Here is a 16,375-nt window from a genome sequence, read left to right as displayed (position 1 = left end):
TGACTGGGTGTGAGTGTTTGATTGGTTCAGATGCTCTGTCCATCACCACCCCCTTTTGTACCGCTCCTTACTAAGTCAGGTAACTTTAAAGAATCTGTTTAATTGGAGAGATTCTTACTTGCCAGAAGTCTGGTTAGACAACCTCTGGTACTTTTTTAAATGGTTTATAGCTTTGTATTGACACCTGCAGGTTAGGGATATGCTTCCTACTCTATTCTATGTTTGACAATCAGTGAGGATCCTATGATGCAGAAGTAAAAGTCACTTACTGGTATTTCTAGTTTAGTATCATAGGTATCTACACTGAAGTCATAAGCAACAGTCCTTCCACTCCGGTTGTCCATATATTGCCATTTTTAAGTCCATTACCGCCATTCAAAAATAACTGAGGCTGTGAGGCAAACTGCCATTACTGTGCATGCTGGGAAGGGAAACTGCTGGCTCCTTAAAATAACAGTATATTGTTTCTTTGTGAACAGGGTTCGGTCGCATCCTACTTGCGGGGCTGGAACCGACGGCAGGAGGCCGTTCGGTTCCAGTTCCCGAACCGATGTTGGACGGACTCCGATCCAATCGGACCCTTAGTATTATGTCTCTAATGTCAATGATACAAAGTTCTGGACCTCACTTAACAAACTATTGCCTAATCTGCCCGACGACACTATTATTATGTTTGGGGGAGATTTTAATCTAAATTACATTTATTGTTAGATCGCTTATCCACAGTCAAAGCACACCTAACACTATTGCATACAATTACTAAAAAGATGTGAAAAATATATCTTCAAGATGAAAGGAGGTTACACCACCCTGATAAAAAAGATAACACATTCTTCTCCCATCTCCATTAAAACCAGCCTAGAATTCATTACCTTGGGATGTCTAATAATCTTGTCCGCATGATTATCAACTTAACCACTGAACCCATTACAGTGTCTAGCCACGCAACCATTTGATTAGAGTTAACAAAAAAGGAAGTTAAAGTCTGGTGTTTAAATCCAGAAATTCTGAAAGACCCAATGCATTGTAAACTAATAAAGAAATAATTTAGAATTTCTTTAAAGAAAATCCTAAAGAAGATTATAAAACACAGTTACGCTGGGATGCATTTAAAGCAGTGATCAGGGGAACATACATAGCTATAGAGCGCATACGAATAAAGTAGCAAATGACAAACTACACTCTTTGAAACTCAACATTAAAAAGTAAAAATTACTATATCTGGGCCAAATAGGGGAAGACGTGTCTTGGCCAAGGGTATTTAATGAGAAGCTAATCAAAGACTTTTCCCTTGGATATGCCAGGTCTCAAAAAATAGCAACCTTTCCCACAGATTCCCTCAAAACTAGTTTGATGGGAAAGGGTGACTAATTTTCTATTGTACCCAAAAGAGAGTGCATTGTTTTGGTAATCCCTTAACCTGTTTCTTATTTCCGTTATCCCACTTCTTTCACTACCAAGGATTTTAACCCAACACAATTTGGACACCTTTGGGGCATCGCTATCCACAGATAGCTTGTTGAAAAATCTCAAGACACCGGAGTTCACCAACAAATTCTAGGAAACCAGAGTCAGTTCTCTCCTTATACCCTGAACCGTGGTTTCTGGAGGCAGCGACAAGAGGCTGCTGAGACCTTCTCTGTCCAACAGGTTCCAATCACAAGAGGGGTCAAGGGCAAGTACCTCTGCTCCATACAGCCCCAGAGTTTGGAATATTCCCTCCATAAACCTTCATTAGGGGAGGAAGGGCAAAGCCCCGTACTTCAAATTAAATCTAACCAAGCAGCCAGCTTGCAGCGTAGGCCTTTGCTTGATGTACCCCTTATGTGTGTCCCATTTTAAGCTCCTATTGAAGGACAACCCTTTATATTGATAAAAATTCACTACTTCCACACATCGGGCATTCAGGTTCCATTTAAAGTTATTCACTTTTTTCCTAAAAATCAGCACCTTAGTTTTCTCCAAATTAATTTGCAGCACGTTCTGCCTTCTATACGCTACAAGGGAGTCCAGTTTTCTTTGCAGACTGATATATCCAGCAGAACCAAGTCGTTTGTCACTCAATAAAACATTTGAAATAAAAAACTGTTATTAAGTGTTTACAATCTGTAATTTGCACTTTTTTGACAATTTCAGCCCAGTCTCCGCTCAAGTATGACATCTGTGATTTATTCCTTTGCAGGTGGATTCTCTTATTGAAGCCTTCGGGACCAACAAACAGAAACGAGCCTTAAATGCACGAAAAATGAATCAAGTTGGAAGCGAGACCTTAAGTGAAGCTGTAACAAAAGCAGCTGAGAACATTATTGAGACAAAAGGCGTCGAAGGTAAGCAGCATTACACTGTGGTATGAAATGGTTTCTGTATCATGTTATGCTAACCTTCTATCTCCATCCTGTTCATGTCATTCCAGTGATATATTTAGTTTAGTTATTTCCTATAACCAGAGTCTCTTTGCCTTCTAACAGCACCACTAAAAGGTATCATTTTGAAACTGCTAATTACTCAAGGAGGATCCTAGTTGAGCTGCTCGCCAATGCTCCTTTAACAGCTGCTATTGTAGATCAGTAACTCCAGTAAAAGCTTTTATTTGTTTAAAAACATTTGGAAGGGCACTTAACAGATGCTTTTGATTGCTGCTGAAAATCATTCCTGCAGTATTGTGTCTTAGCTCTCCTTCCTGTGTCCAACCCAATAATGGTTTCACAAACTGAGGCTTTTCACCATCTTCGCTTTTAATGCCAAAAGCACACAACTGAGACTTTGAAGTACTCCTGAGGCGGAAGCCGGGAGAATCTGCTCGTTGTTTTAAAAAACTGAAATTGTATCCTGTGTGTTTTTAACTCGCCCTTTGTGGTAAATAAATAAATAATACCTCTCTTTTTGCATGTATAAATGAATAACAGATAGCTCAATAAATAAGAGTCAAGATTCGAGGTAGTAGGAGTTTTGCAGGTTTAATACAGCATAAGGACAGGAACAGGACAGCCTGCACAGGAATAGGATGGCAGGGCCCTGGCAGCGCTGCCAGGATCAGGATCGGGACAAGGGATAACTTTTTAATAACAGTACATGGGCATATATACATATCGCAAACACATAGCATTACATTGCAATGGGCGTAGCAGTGGGTGGAGCAATAGGCGTGACGCGTAGCAGTCGCGAAAGATAAGGGTGAAAAGAGGTGTAACAGGGCGTATACACAGACATGTGATACAAACGTAACAGAATATGTCATGAATGGGGCGGAAACCGTGGAGGGGGCTACCTGAGGAGCCGGGACCTCTAACCTGATGGTGCGCGCAAACTGGCGATGACGTGTTACTAGGAGAAGCTGGGGGCTTCGTACTCTGTGCTAGGAGCAGAGACTGAAGTCTGGAGAGTCAGGGCGACATGTACCTAAACCCTATCTAGTATCTGATGTTTAGAGAACATGTTGATATAAACTAGAAGTCAGGAGGGGAAAGGCTAACAGACACTAAGACTGGACCATGCATTATTCTACATGTAGTGCGTGATGAAGAATATTAAATGACCATTGGATGCAGTATTTCTCTTACATGGAGACGTGAAGGCTAGACAATGACGGAAACTATCAATGTGATTCAGTAGCTTTAGGAATGCAGAGAAGGAGGACTGGACTGATAGCTAGAATCATAACATACTCTTGGCAGACTCAGAGGCAGAGCCAAGCTGAACCGGGCACTGCGAGGCAGGAAGTAAGTGAAGGGTCGAGGATACAGGTGGGGGCTGTATCGCTCCTCAGCGAGGACTCAGAAGACAGGAGCTGAATCTGGTGTCCAGGCCCTTTTGAGGCCTAGAAACGGGGACTTTACAATGGAATAACGTGCACACTGAGAAACGTGGCAACGTAACTTTACATAGGCCTGATATTCGTAGTATTCACGAGAACTGGAAACTGACATACTAAAGGTGGACACAACTATAATTGCGTCTTTAATTGAACATGGGGAATAACATATGCATATTAATCATGCACAGATAACATATGATGGAGGACTCGTAGGGACACAGAACATGGCAAAATTTACTTTTCCACATTCCCTCCTTGTCACTACGTTTCCATCAGGAAACATCAATATTCATGATACCATCTATCATTTCATACAGTACCATTTGCTCGTCTCGAATTTTCTGGGAACGTGTTTTAGAACGGGGCTTGGGACTAGGAATACAAGATGTAGCACAAATGCCGCAAATCGCAGGGCCACATTGTATACAGAGGCAGCAGCTAAATATGATCGCTACTGCAATACCTAGAAAGGACAAGACTTTCCATCCCCAGGCGGAAATTATATTCCATAACCAACCGGACCATGTCCAGGTGCCTGGATTTTGGTGTAACAGATGGGCAATTTTATGGAGTCTGGTTATAGCTGAATAAACAGACGGCGCGTTATTTGGAATGAAAATGCAGCAACTAGATCCGATGACTCTACAGGCCCCGCCCCTATCGGCCAATATGACGTCAAGGACGAGACGATTCTGTAAAACGACAAATCTCATAGCAGATTGCTCTTCAGTTAAGTTACCTAGAGCAGAGGCAGTCTCATTGACTACTGCCTCAAGGGTTCTTGTTAACCTACGGATTAGCTTACTATTCTGGATAGGTCCTATAAAGAAGAAGAAACCTCTGTTGAAATCTGTATACTGTTCTAGGGCAGTTTCAGTATAATCGACAATTGGGGACTCCCTTCTATGTCTAATGTGTACTAGATGTGTGTTTCTATGATAATCAGGTGGGGCTAGGAAAACTGGTGGCAGTAGGAAGGCAATGTAACAGGTTCCCTCCCAATCGAGGGGCAGACGAACATATGCGGTCTGACCACAAATAAAATAAGAATGACGTGAAGCTTTGAAAATAGATTTCCTACTGTCACTATACTTGACAATAGTAGTACAATCACTATGTCCTATGTGTGTAGAACCATTATTTCGGACACATAATTCGCCTTTGACTGGTAGTACTGAAATTGCAGGTAAGTCTGGAGTGGAATCAGACTGAACATTCAGGACCATGAAATTCGAAGAATAATTACCTAAATTGTACACTTCATTTTCTAGATCTAACCCGGTTCTGTGGGGAAGACCTTGCTTGTCTGGAAAACACGTACTGTTAAGAAAAGACATATCTGTTGAGGATGACGTTAACGTGGACCATGCTCCACACGAACCATTATGTGAAAAAGGATAAGGAAAGAGTGGCAGAACTCCCTTCGGTGTCTGGAAAGGGGGGAGTCGACCACACACCCAACAATTAGTGGCATTGCTGGTTTGGTGTGAATAATGTAGCATGCGGATAAAAGAATTATTTCGCATAGCGAGGCGGTAAGAGAGTTCATGAGGAGGTAGATCACTAAACGTGTGCTCTACTGTAGCATTAGAAGACGTATTTACATGAGAAACTGGGAAACACAGGTAAAATGCATAACTGGTGCAGGAAATCATAATGCTGAGAAATAATATGAAACATAGAAAAATGATACATCGGATTGAGTTTTGACTAACTCTCTCACTATGGGGGTCTATTTTATACATGTCAGAAACAGTCTAACCGTTTCACCTAGGGGAGGACTTAGACAATCAAACTGGCTGACTTATTTTACTAGACCGGAGTTTCAACTTATACTCCTGCTGCGGAGTTTTCTCTAACAGGGGAGAGTTTGTAGCAATGTCTTTTGCGGGACAGTCCTTGAGAACAATATTTTGGCAATCCTTCAAATCCTGGGAAATGTTCTTTGAGACGGGTTTCAGTCCATAAAACTTCTTTATATGTGAAAGGTGCACCCAGCCTTTGCGACCCTCCAACTTCACGGCTGTACGGGTGGCGAGGAGGACCTGTCGGGGCTCCTTCCAGCGTGGCTCCAGCGGACTTGAGCGGTCAAAATTCCGGACAAGGACCATGGATCCTGGAACGATTTCATGCGGTGCCACCTCGGTATTGTCTGGAAATGCGGCGGCAACCTGTGAACGACAAGAGTTGAGGGCAGACATCAAGGAAGCTAGGTAATCTGTCAGCATATTACATGAAACATCGGTAATACTTCGGGGTCTAGGAGTACCCCACATGTTAGGGGGGCGGCCGAAAACGACCTCATACGGGGACAGACCTGATCTGGAATGTGCGACCATGCGCATATAGAACAAGGCAACTGGCAGAGCTACTAGCCAGTCCACACCTTTCTCTTTACAAACTTTGGCGATGCGAATTTTCAGGGTCTGGTTATGTCTCTCTACGAGACCTGCTGCTTCAGGATGGCGTACACAATGGAACTTCCACTGGTATCCTAACAAAAGGGAAACATGCTTCATTAACTCTGAGGAGAATGGCTGGCCGTTGTCAGAATATACGACTCTAGGGAGTCCATAACGGGGGAAGAACTCACGAACCAACTGCTTGGCAGTGGTCGCGGCTGTGTAATCTGGGACTGGATATGCTTCTGTCCACCTGGACAAGGCGCATACAACTACAAGGACATACTTGAAACCTCGACATCGCTCCATCTGAATATAATCCATCTGGAGGACTTCAAAAGGGTGGTCAGGAGGCTGGAATCCACCTTGTTCCACCGGGACACTTTTACCTGGATTAAACTGACAACATATCATACAGGTACGGACTTTCTGCTTGGCTGCAGCTCGTAAATGCTTGTTGAACCAAATATTCTGGATACTGTCTAACATAGCTTTTTCTCCTAAATGTGCTGGACTATGTGCGGTATTGATAATGACTTGAACCATAGAGTCGGGGAGAAACCATGTGGCTCTACCCTTCGTTAACCATCCTTGATCTGTCTGGACCCCTCCTTGTTCGGACCATTTCTTGATTTCTTCAGGAGTAGCATGTAACTGGATATCTATGACATCTTGAGTAGGGTCTTTAACTGTCATACATGTAGTCGGATCTGGAGTGTGTGTCATGTTAACTGGAATGTCTGGAGTCTGTGCTGTAAGCTTGGCTGTGCGATCTGCTAGATTGTTACCTTGAGAAATAATGTCAGTAACTCTCGTGTGTGCTTTGCATTTCATGATAGCAATGGATGTCGGTAAATGTATTGCATCTAACAGAGCTTGAATAAGGAGACCATGCTGAATCTTGGTTCCATGAGAAGTCATGAAACCTCTCTCTTGCCAGAGCACTCCGAAGTCGTGTACGACTCCAAATGCGTAACGTGAATCTGTGTAAACATTAACTTTCAAGTTCTTGGCGTGTAGGCAGGCTTGTGTCAGAGCAACTAGCTCTGCTGCTTGAGCGGACAGGGTGTCAATACGGTGTGTTTCAATAACTTCGGTGTCGGTAGTCCCTGCATACGCGGCGACTAGTTCTCCAGTACTTGTTCTCATACATGAACCATCCACATAAAGTGTCAGGTCGGGGTCTGGTAACGGAATATCTGTCAGATCTTGTCTTGGCTTGGTCATAATGTTAACTACTTCCACACAGTCATGTGTGGCAGAATTCGAAGTAACTGATGGTAACAATGTAGCAGGATTTAAAACGTTGCAGCGTCTGATTTCTATGTGTGGCTGGAACAGTGTCAATTCATAACCTGTTAAACGTGCAATTGTCAAGTGCTGAGTCTGTGTTCGGTTTAAAAGAACTTCCACGGAGTGTGGAACTTGTACTGTCAGGGAGTGTCCTAAGACTATGGAATCACTTTGTCTGATAGCTAGTGCTGTGGCTGCAACTGACTTGAGGCACGCAGGCAGAGCCTGGGCTACAGGATCTAATGTGCTCGAAAAATAAGCACAAGGCTTGTATTGTCCTGCTTGATCTTGTGTGAGAACAGATAATGCTGTACCTTCGCGTTCTGTGACGAAAAGTGTAAAAGGCTTACTGTAGTTCGGTGTTGCTAGAACTGGAGCTTGGCATAAAGCTTTCTTTAACTCATTGAAGCTAAATGTATGTTCAGATGTCCAAGGGAGGACAGTCGATACGGCTGCCTCCTGTGTCGTTAACTGTATCAGTGGCTTGGCTAGAAATGCATACTGAGGAATCCATTGTCGGCAGTAAGAAGTGAGGCCGATAAAAGCACGTACCTCCTTCTGGGTCTTGGGCTGAGGAAGACTCGCTATTAACTGGATACGGTCTGGTGTCAACTGCCTACCCCTCTTGGACAGTAAGTGTCCTAAGTAGACCACTTGCTGGACACAGAATTGAAGCTTAGAAGGGGACACCTTGTGCCCCATCTCGGCTAGGAAATACAAGACTGTAAGTGATGCTCGCTCGCAAGCACGTTCAGAACGGGCTGTGATCAGTAGATCATCGACATACTGGAGCAGGGCAGTGTCAGTTGGCATGTGAATGTTGTCTAGTTGTCTCTTGAGTGCTTGACTGTAAATACTAGGACTTTCTGTGAAACCTTGAGGAGCTCGTGTGAACATATAGCTCCTTCCATTTAAACAGAATCCGAAAAGAAACTGGCTGTCTGGATGAATGGGAACACTGAAAAACGCGTTCTTGAGGTCTATGACAGTGAAAAATGTGGCTTCGGAATCAATGGCTGTCAATAGGGAAGAGATATCTGGGACAACTGGATACTGGGGAATAATACATTTATTAAGTTCTCGTAGGTCAATCACTAATCGATATACTGGGGGTGCATTTGGATCAGTACGTTTCATGACTGGAATGATCGGAGAATTGCATACATTGGAGTCAGTTTCTACAACTACTCCTTGAGCGATGAGCTCGTCAATAATTTTGGATAAGGCTGCTACAGCCTCAGGTGGCAATCTGTACTGTCTGATTCGTGGTAACACTACACCTGGCTTGAGAGTCACACGATGGGGTGTGATTTGCATGTAACCTACATCAGTTGGACCTTGCGCCCATAAATGCTGCGGAACATTAGACAATCTGGGATCAAAATCTCGTAATACATAGTGACCCTTGAAGTCACGTAGGAACAGACGTATTCCCTCTGGGGAACAGCATATAACTGCACCTAATTCTTTCAGTGTTTTAATACCTAATAGATTTTCTGGACATGACTTAGTAAGTAACAAATCAGTAGTACGGGACAATGGACCTACTTCTAGAGTAACTGGCTTTGATATTTCATTTACAATGGGTTTTCCTGAAAATCCAAGGGAAACATTTCTTGAGCCTGAGAGCGGAGCCCCTGGAACTTCGGCGTGACTTATAGTGGTCCTACTTGCCCCTGTATCGATCAAAAACTTTCTGTCTTTCCCTAATACTTGACTGTGAACATAGGGACCTTCTTGATCTACAGGTATCTCGATGAGAGGCAAGCCTACCTCCCTCTCTAGGCTGTTTCATGAATACGGTTGATACTCTGGATACTCCGACTGTGCATACTGGTACATCTGCTGTGTAACATGCTGTGTTGCAGCGATAGGCTGCGGAGCTGTAACTGTCTGTGGTGCATTCTGTGGCTGAGGAGTCTGTGTAACTTGTTCTTGTCTAGGCGGACGTGGTCTTTCTTTAGTCTTACCGGTAGCTATGTTGTGTTTCAGAACTGCACACTCGTTTATAAAATGACCTGGCTGTTTACAATAATTGCAGTTCCCTTTAACGGGAGCTGCAGGATGACTGGCTTGATTCGGACCCCTCTTCTGGCTGTCTTGTGGGATAGATTGTGCAACTAGTACTTTCATTTTCGTGTCTTTCATACGCTTTCTCTCGTGTTCTTGCTCTTCCCTGATTCTATTCTGGTGGTATTGGAGCATCTGTAACATCTGGGACGGGGTATTAGCTTGCCAGGTACTTTCGACTTTCAAAACTCGATTTTTAATTTGTGGGCTTGAATTCTCGACTAATTTAGTAACAAAAAGATGAGGGTATGACTCACTACTTGTCTTGAGACCACTGTTGATGCTAAAACATTTCTCAAATCTAGAATAAAAATCACTAATGTCTTCATCTTGTTTCTGTTTACAGGCTGAGATTGCATCCCAGTCTTCTTTTCTAGTTGTCAATAATCTGGGTAAAACTTGTATTAATAATTCTGGTAATTCTTTACATTTCGCTCCAAGACCGGTACCTGGTACTCGTGCCTTATCTTCAGCTTCTAGAACTGCCCAATCGATCTTTTTCTCTCCCACCTCCCATTCTTTTTCCTTGAGCTTTTCATACACCCCTGCGGGCAGCAGAACCTTTAACATTTTAATTATATCTGGATACGTGTATTCTCCCATACGGAGCATGTCTTTTAATGCTCGGTGGAACCCTGCTGGATCTTTATCATGACAGGGGATTAATTTTTTCATCTCTAAGAGTTCCATCTTTGTAATCGGAGTGTAAACAAACACTCGTTCTAGTTCGCCACCCGTTCCTCTAACTGGGTGGACTTCTCGTAACGGATTCTGTCTCTCCATGTAAAATGGTTTACTTTCTGGGGGTGAGACATGAACAAAATGCGGGTTCAAAAACGTTCTATATTTGTGACGCTGTTCTAGAACGACACTAATTAAATCGGTACCTAAACCTTTCCATCTATACTGGAGTAACTCGTTCAAGATATCGTGTAACGGGCCTGGATCAGAGTGTTGACCCTCATACAATGTAATGAGGTGCTGGATCATATACATACCCGCCAGTCGTTGCTCGGCTGGGGGCAGTTTCAGAAACATTTGTGCCACTATTTCGTCTGGAAAAGTGGTAGAATCAGTAGTCCATCGGACTGCTGATCGGACTAGTTCTTGTTCATGCATGGTACTCAACTCACTGTAACCGATTCGTGATTTCAGAATGTGATCGGTAGCTTGGAATACTTGTTCTAGAGAACCTTGTTCTGGTGCTGGATGATGGAAAGTAGACTTGTGTTCTAGGCGTAAATGGCGATCTGGAAATCTAGATTTTCCTACATACGCTATTCTGTCGGGATTCTCGTCCTCTACCTCTTCTGTAGAAGAGTCATTTTCTTTCTCGCTTACTTGTGCTGCTTTACGTTGATCGTGTAACCTTATTATTTCTTTACGGATCTTCTTGTACATACTTTCCATAGCACTGATGGTTCTGTGCTTACCCTCGGCTATATTATCACTCCACTTTGTCAGGGTTCTCATTTCGGCTTGATCTTTGGACGGGTAATCTTGTTCTCTTATTAGACAATTGATCAGAAACTTTAATATCATGAGCTGGGTCTCAGCTTTCCTTTGAGACATGGCCTCGCCAATGCTTTCTGGATCATCCCCTGTACGGATGAAACGATATATTCTGTCTAGGTCTTCTTTCATATTCGGTAGGGTGACTAGATACTCGGCCACCCTTCTTACACGTAATGAATATAAAACCATATTATCCTCTCCTGGGACTGGATCATAGCCGCATTCATTAAGGGCTTTTCTTATTTCTGCTACAGACTGATGTCTGGGCGTACGCTGTGACGCTTGCATATGTAATTCGGCTGTCGTTAAACGCTTATGTGGCGGCGGGGTCTGAGGAGGACCTCCCCCTGCGGCCCCTAAACTAGAGTCGTCTACTGATGCTCTTCGTCCTGGCAGAGTGGGAAATGGAAATGTAGGCTGGACTTGTATGGCGGGCTGGACCGGGGGTACCGTAACAGGTACTCCGGTGTCTGGAGGAGCGGGAAGTGCCTGATTTATAGGGACTGGCGGAGCGCGAACAGGATTTGCATATTCTGGGACTGTGTCGTCCAAATAGGACGAAATAAAAATATCAGCTGCGGTCGGTTTGTGACGTAGCTTGGTCGGAACTAATGGTGGCGGGAAATTACTGGATGCCTCCGGGGTCGCTTTTGGCAAGCCCTCGGCAAGAAGAGGATACATACCCTTAATAAGGGCATGCCTCTGTCTATCTGACTGTTCGGTTTTAACTCGTTCACCGATCTCGATTAATTCCCTTTCTTGGGCTCGTTCCAAGGATTCTCTACTTAATTCTGACTTTCTGATTTCTTTTTCGGTTCTTTTATGAGATTCTTTGCGCCATAACTCGATGGCATCTTTCTGTGACTGTCTGGCTTTCTTTTTCCATAATGCTTCTTCTACTCGCATGATGCACTCGGCATCCCATGTACCCGATACGGGCCATCTATACTTTTCTTCTAACTGTTTGGTATAATCTACCCATAAATCTAGATATAATATGGCACTTATGCCATGCTTCTGATACATAAAATGACCTGGACTGTCCCTAGGCGGAACTGGAACTGCTTCTTCTAACAAACCCTTTCTAGTTTTTAACTGACGTAATCTCGAAAAGAGAGACATTGTAAACTTGAATCGGAACACAATACAATAGACGAGGAACAATAACAGTTGGGAGAACAATTCAGGCATACCACAACATTGGAAATACATTGAACAACATCATAACATAACAGTTCGGACAGAATATTACCTGGAATACTGAGAACAGAAACACAAGAATTTCTCGAGAACGGAACAGACTAGAGTTACTGGATGCACTGCTGAAACAGTACGGAACATACCGGTCCCATAAAGGGACGCATCAAGACCCGTATCCACCTAGGTGAACACTTCGTTTGTGGGTCTGTGTACCACCAACCCACGGACCAGAGTCAATTTAGATTGATCCTGTCTAGATACTACCCCAGCGACGGTACTCACCGGGCAGCAAGAACGGAAGGCCTCGGATCGGACTGGACTGCTACGACGACGGACGACGAACTTCGGACTTCAGTTACGGGTGGACCTCCGGATACCTCGGACCTTGGACTCTCGGCTTGGGCTCTGGTCGGGACTCGCCGCGTTCCTCCACCGTCTCGTCTGGATGCTGGACCGCCTCCTCCGTCTCCTCCGTGGGCCTGAGGGATACTTGAAGCAGAAATATCTGCCGGTGCGCAGAAGAGTTCCGTCATGACTGCAGAGGGTCAGGGGGTCGGCGTGGCTTCACCGACGCGTGGGGAAAGGGCAAGTCCCTGTTCGGGCGCCATTATGTGGTAAATAAATAAATAATACCTCTCTTTTTGCATGTATAAATGAATAACAGATAGCTCAATAAATAAGAGTCAAGATTCGAGGTAGTAGGAGTTTTGCAGGTTTAATACAGCATAAGGACAGGAACAGGACAGCCTGCACAGGAATAGGATGGTAGGGCCCTGGCAGCGCTGCCAGGATCAGGATCGGGACAAGGGATAACTTTTTAATAACAGTACATGGGCATATATACATATCGCAAACACATAGCATTACATTGCAATGGGCGTAGCAGTGGGTGGAGCAATAGGCGTGACGCGTAGCAGTCGCGAAAGATAAGGGTGAAAAGAGGTGTAACAGGGCGTATACACAGACATGTGATACAAACGTAACAGAATATGTCATGAATGGGGCGGAAACCGTGGAGGGGGCTACCTGAGGAGCCGGGACCTCTAACCTGATGGTGCGCGCAAACTGGCGATGACGTGTTACTAGGAGAAGCTGGGGGCTTCGAACTCTGTGCTAGGAGCAGAGACTGAAGTCTGGAGAGTCAGGGCGACATGTACCTAAACCCTATCTAGTATCTGATGTTTAGAGAACATGTTGATATAAACTAGAAGTCAGGAGGGGAAAGGCTAACAGACACTAAGACTGGACCATGCATTATTCTACATGTAGTGCGTGATGAAGAATATTAAATGACCATTGGATGCAGTATTTCTCTTACATGGAGACGTGAAGGCTAGACAATGACGGAAACTATCGATGTGATTCAGTAGCTTTAGGAATGCAGAGAAGGAGGACTGGACTGATAGCTAGAATCATAACATACTCTTGGCAGACTCAGAGGCAGAGCCAAGCTGAACCGGGCACTGCGAGGCAGGAAGTAAGTGAAGGGTCGAGGATACAGGTGGGGGCTGTATCGCTCCTCAGCGAGGACTCAGAAGACAGGAGCTGAATCTGGTGTCCAGGCCCTTTTGAGGCCTAGAAACGGGGACTTTACAATGGAATAACGTGCACACTGAGAAACGTGGCAACGTAACTTTACATAGGCCTGATATTCGTAGTATTCACGAGAACTGGAAACTGACATACTAAAGGTGGACACAACTATAATTGCGTCTTTAATTGAACATGGGGAATAACATATGCATATTAATCATGCACAGATAACATATGATGGAGGACTCGTAGGGACACAGAACATGGCAAAATTTACTTTTCCACACCTTCACCGATCCTGAGCACTTTTCCCCTGGTAGCAGCTGGAGAATCACTCGCACAGCGGACCTTAGCGCTGTTGCAGGTGGGGAACCACGCTGCCGCCATCGCGCGCTCGAATCTCGGGCCACGCCCACTTTTGAGGCCACGCCCACCTATCCCTAGACCTATAAAGTTGCGCTGACTCACTAGCGCGCCCAAAGACTTTGAAGTACTCCGGAGGCGGAAGCCGGGAGAATCTGCTCGTTGTTTTAAAAAACTGAAATTGTATCCTGTGTGTTTTTAACTCACCCTTCACCGATCCTGAGCACTTTTCCCCTGGTAGCAGCTGGGGAATCACTCGCACAGCGGACCTTAGCGCTGTTGCAGGTGGGGAACCGTGCTGCCGCCATCGCGCGCTCGAATCTCGGGCCACGCCCACTTTTGAGGCCACGCCCACCTATCCCTAGACCTATAAAGTCGCGCTGACTCACTAGCGCGCCCAAAGACTTTGAAGTTCTCCTGAGGTGGAAGCCGGGAGAATCTGCTCGTTGTTTTAAAAAAAACTGAAATTGTATCCTGTGTGTTTTTAACTCGCCCTTCACCGATCCTGAGCACTTTTCCCCTGGTAGCAGCTGGAGAATCACTCGCACAGCGGACCTTAGCGCTGTTGCAGGTGGGGAACCGCGCTGCCGCCATCGCGCTCGAATCTCGGGCCACGCCCACTTTTGAGGCCACGCCCACTTATCCCTAGACCTATAAAGTCGCGGCCCAAAGACTTTGAAGTACTCCTGAGGCGGAAGCCGGGAGAATCTGCTCGTTGTTTTAAAAAACTGAAATTGAATCCTGTGTGTTTTTAACTCACCCTTCACCGATCCTGAGCACTTTTCCCCTGGTAGCAGCTGGAGAATCACTCGCACAGCGGACCTTAGCGCTGTTGCAGGTGGGGAACCGCGCTGCCGCCATCGCGCGCTCGAATCTCGGGCCATGCCCACTTTTGAGGCCACGATAAAGTCGCGCTGACTCACTAGCGCACCCAAAGACATTGAAGTACACCTGAGGCGGAAGCCGGGAGAATCTGCTCCTTGTTTTAAAAAACTGAAATTGTATCCTGTGTGTTTTTAACTCACCCTTCACCGATCCCGAGCACTTTTCCCCTGGTAGCAGTTGGAGAATCACTCGCACAGCGGACCTTAGCGCTGTTGCAAGTGGGGAACCGCGCTGCCGCCATCGCGCGCTCGAATCTCGGGCCACGCCCACTTTTGAGGCCACGCCCACCTATCCCTAGACCTATAAAGTTGCGCTGACTCACTAGTGCGCCCAAAGACTTTGAAGTACTCCTGAGGCGGAAGCCGGGAGAATATGCTCGTTGTTTTAAAAAACTGAAATTGAATCCTGTGTGTTTTTAACTCACCCTTCACCGATCCTGAGCACTTTTCCCCTGGTAGCAGCTGGAGAATCACTCGCACAGCGGACCTTAGCGCTGTTGCAGGTGGGGAACCGCGCTGCCGCCATCGCGCGCTGGAATCTCGGGCCACGCCCACTTTTGAGGCTACGCCCACCTATCCCTAGACCTATAAAGTCGCGCTGACTCACTAGCGCGCCCAAAGACTTTGAAGTACTCCGGAGGCGGAAGCCGGGAGAATCTGCTCGTTGTTTTAAAAAACTGAAATTGTATCCTGTGTGTTTTTAACTCACCCTTCACCGATCCTGAGCACTTTTCCCCTGGTAGCAGCTGGAGAATCACTCGCACAGCGGACCTTAGCGCTGTTGCAGGGGGGGAACTGCGCTGCCGCCATCGCGCCCTCGAATCTCGGGCCACGCCCACTTTTGAGGCCACGCCCACCTATCCCTAGACCTATAAAGTCGCGCTGACTCACTAGCGCGCCCAAAGACTTTGAAGTACTCCTGAGGCGGAAGCCGGGAGAATCTGCTCATTGTTTTAAAAAACTGAAATTGTATCCTGTGTGTTTTTAACTCACCCTTCACCGATCCTGAGCACTTTTCCACTGGTAGCAGCTGGAGAATCACTCGCACAGCGGACCTTAGCGCTGGTGCAGGTGGGGAACCGCGCTGCCGCCATCGCGCGCTCGAATCTCGGGCCATGCCCACTTTTGAGGCCACGCCCACCTATCCCTAGACCTATAAAGTCGCGCTGATTCACTAGCGCGCCCAAAGACTTTGAAGTACTCCTGAGGCGGAAGCCGGGAGAATCTGCTTGTTGTTTTAAAAAACTGAAATTGTATCCTGTGTGTTTTTAACTCACCCTTCACCGATCCTGAGCACTTTT

General features: G+C 45.6%; 1 protein-coding gene across 1 annotated transcript in view; it reads left to right on the top strand.

Annotated features, from left to right (window-relative positions):
• Positions 1-16,375, top strand: part of POLR1E (RNA polymerase I subunit E) — a 241,850-nt gene that overhangs the window by 77,724 nt on the left and 147,751 nt on the right. The window contains exon 6 of the mRNA XM_078676521.1: positions 2,183-2,327. Within this exon, the coding sequence (XP_078532647.1) occupies positions 2,183-2,327 (145 nt within the window). The remainder of the gene's footprint in view (positions 1-2,182; positions 2,328-16,375) is intronic.

This window comes from Lissotriton helveticus, chromosome 2_1 (genome assembly GCF_964261635.1).
Source record: "Lissotriton helveticus chromosome 2_1, aLisHel1.1, whole genome shotgun sequence".
Lineage (NCBI taxonomy): Eukaryota > Metazoa > Chordata > Amphibia > Caudata > Salamandridae > Lissotriton > Lissotriton helveticus.
Note: the sequence above shows the minus strand (reverse complement) of the source record. Positions and strands in the feature narration are given on the sequence as shown.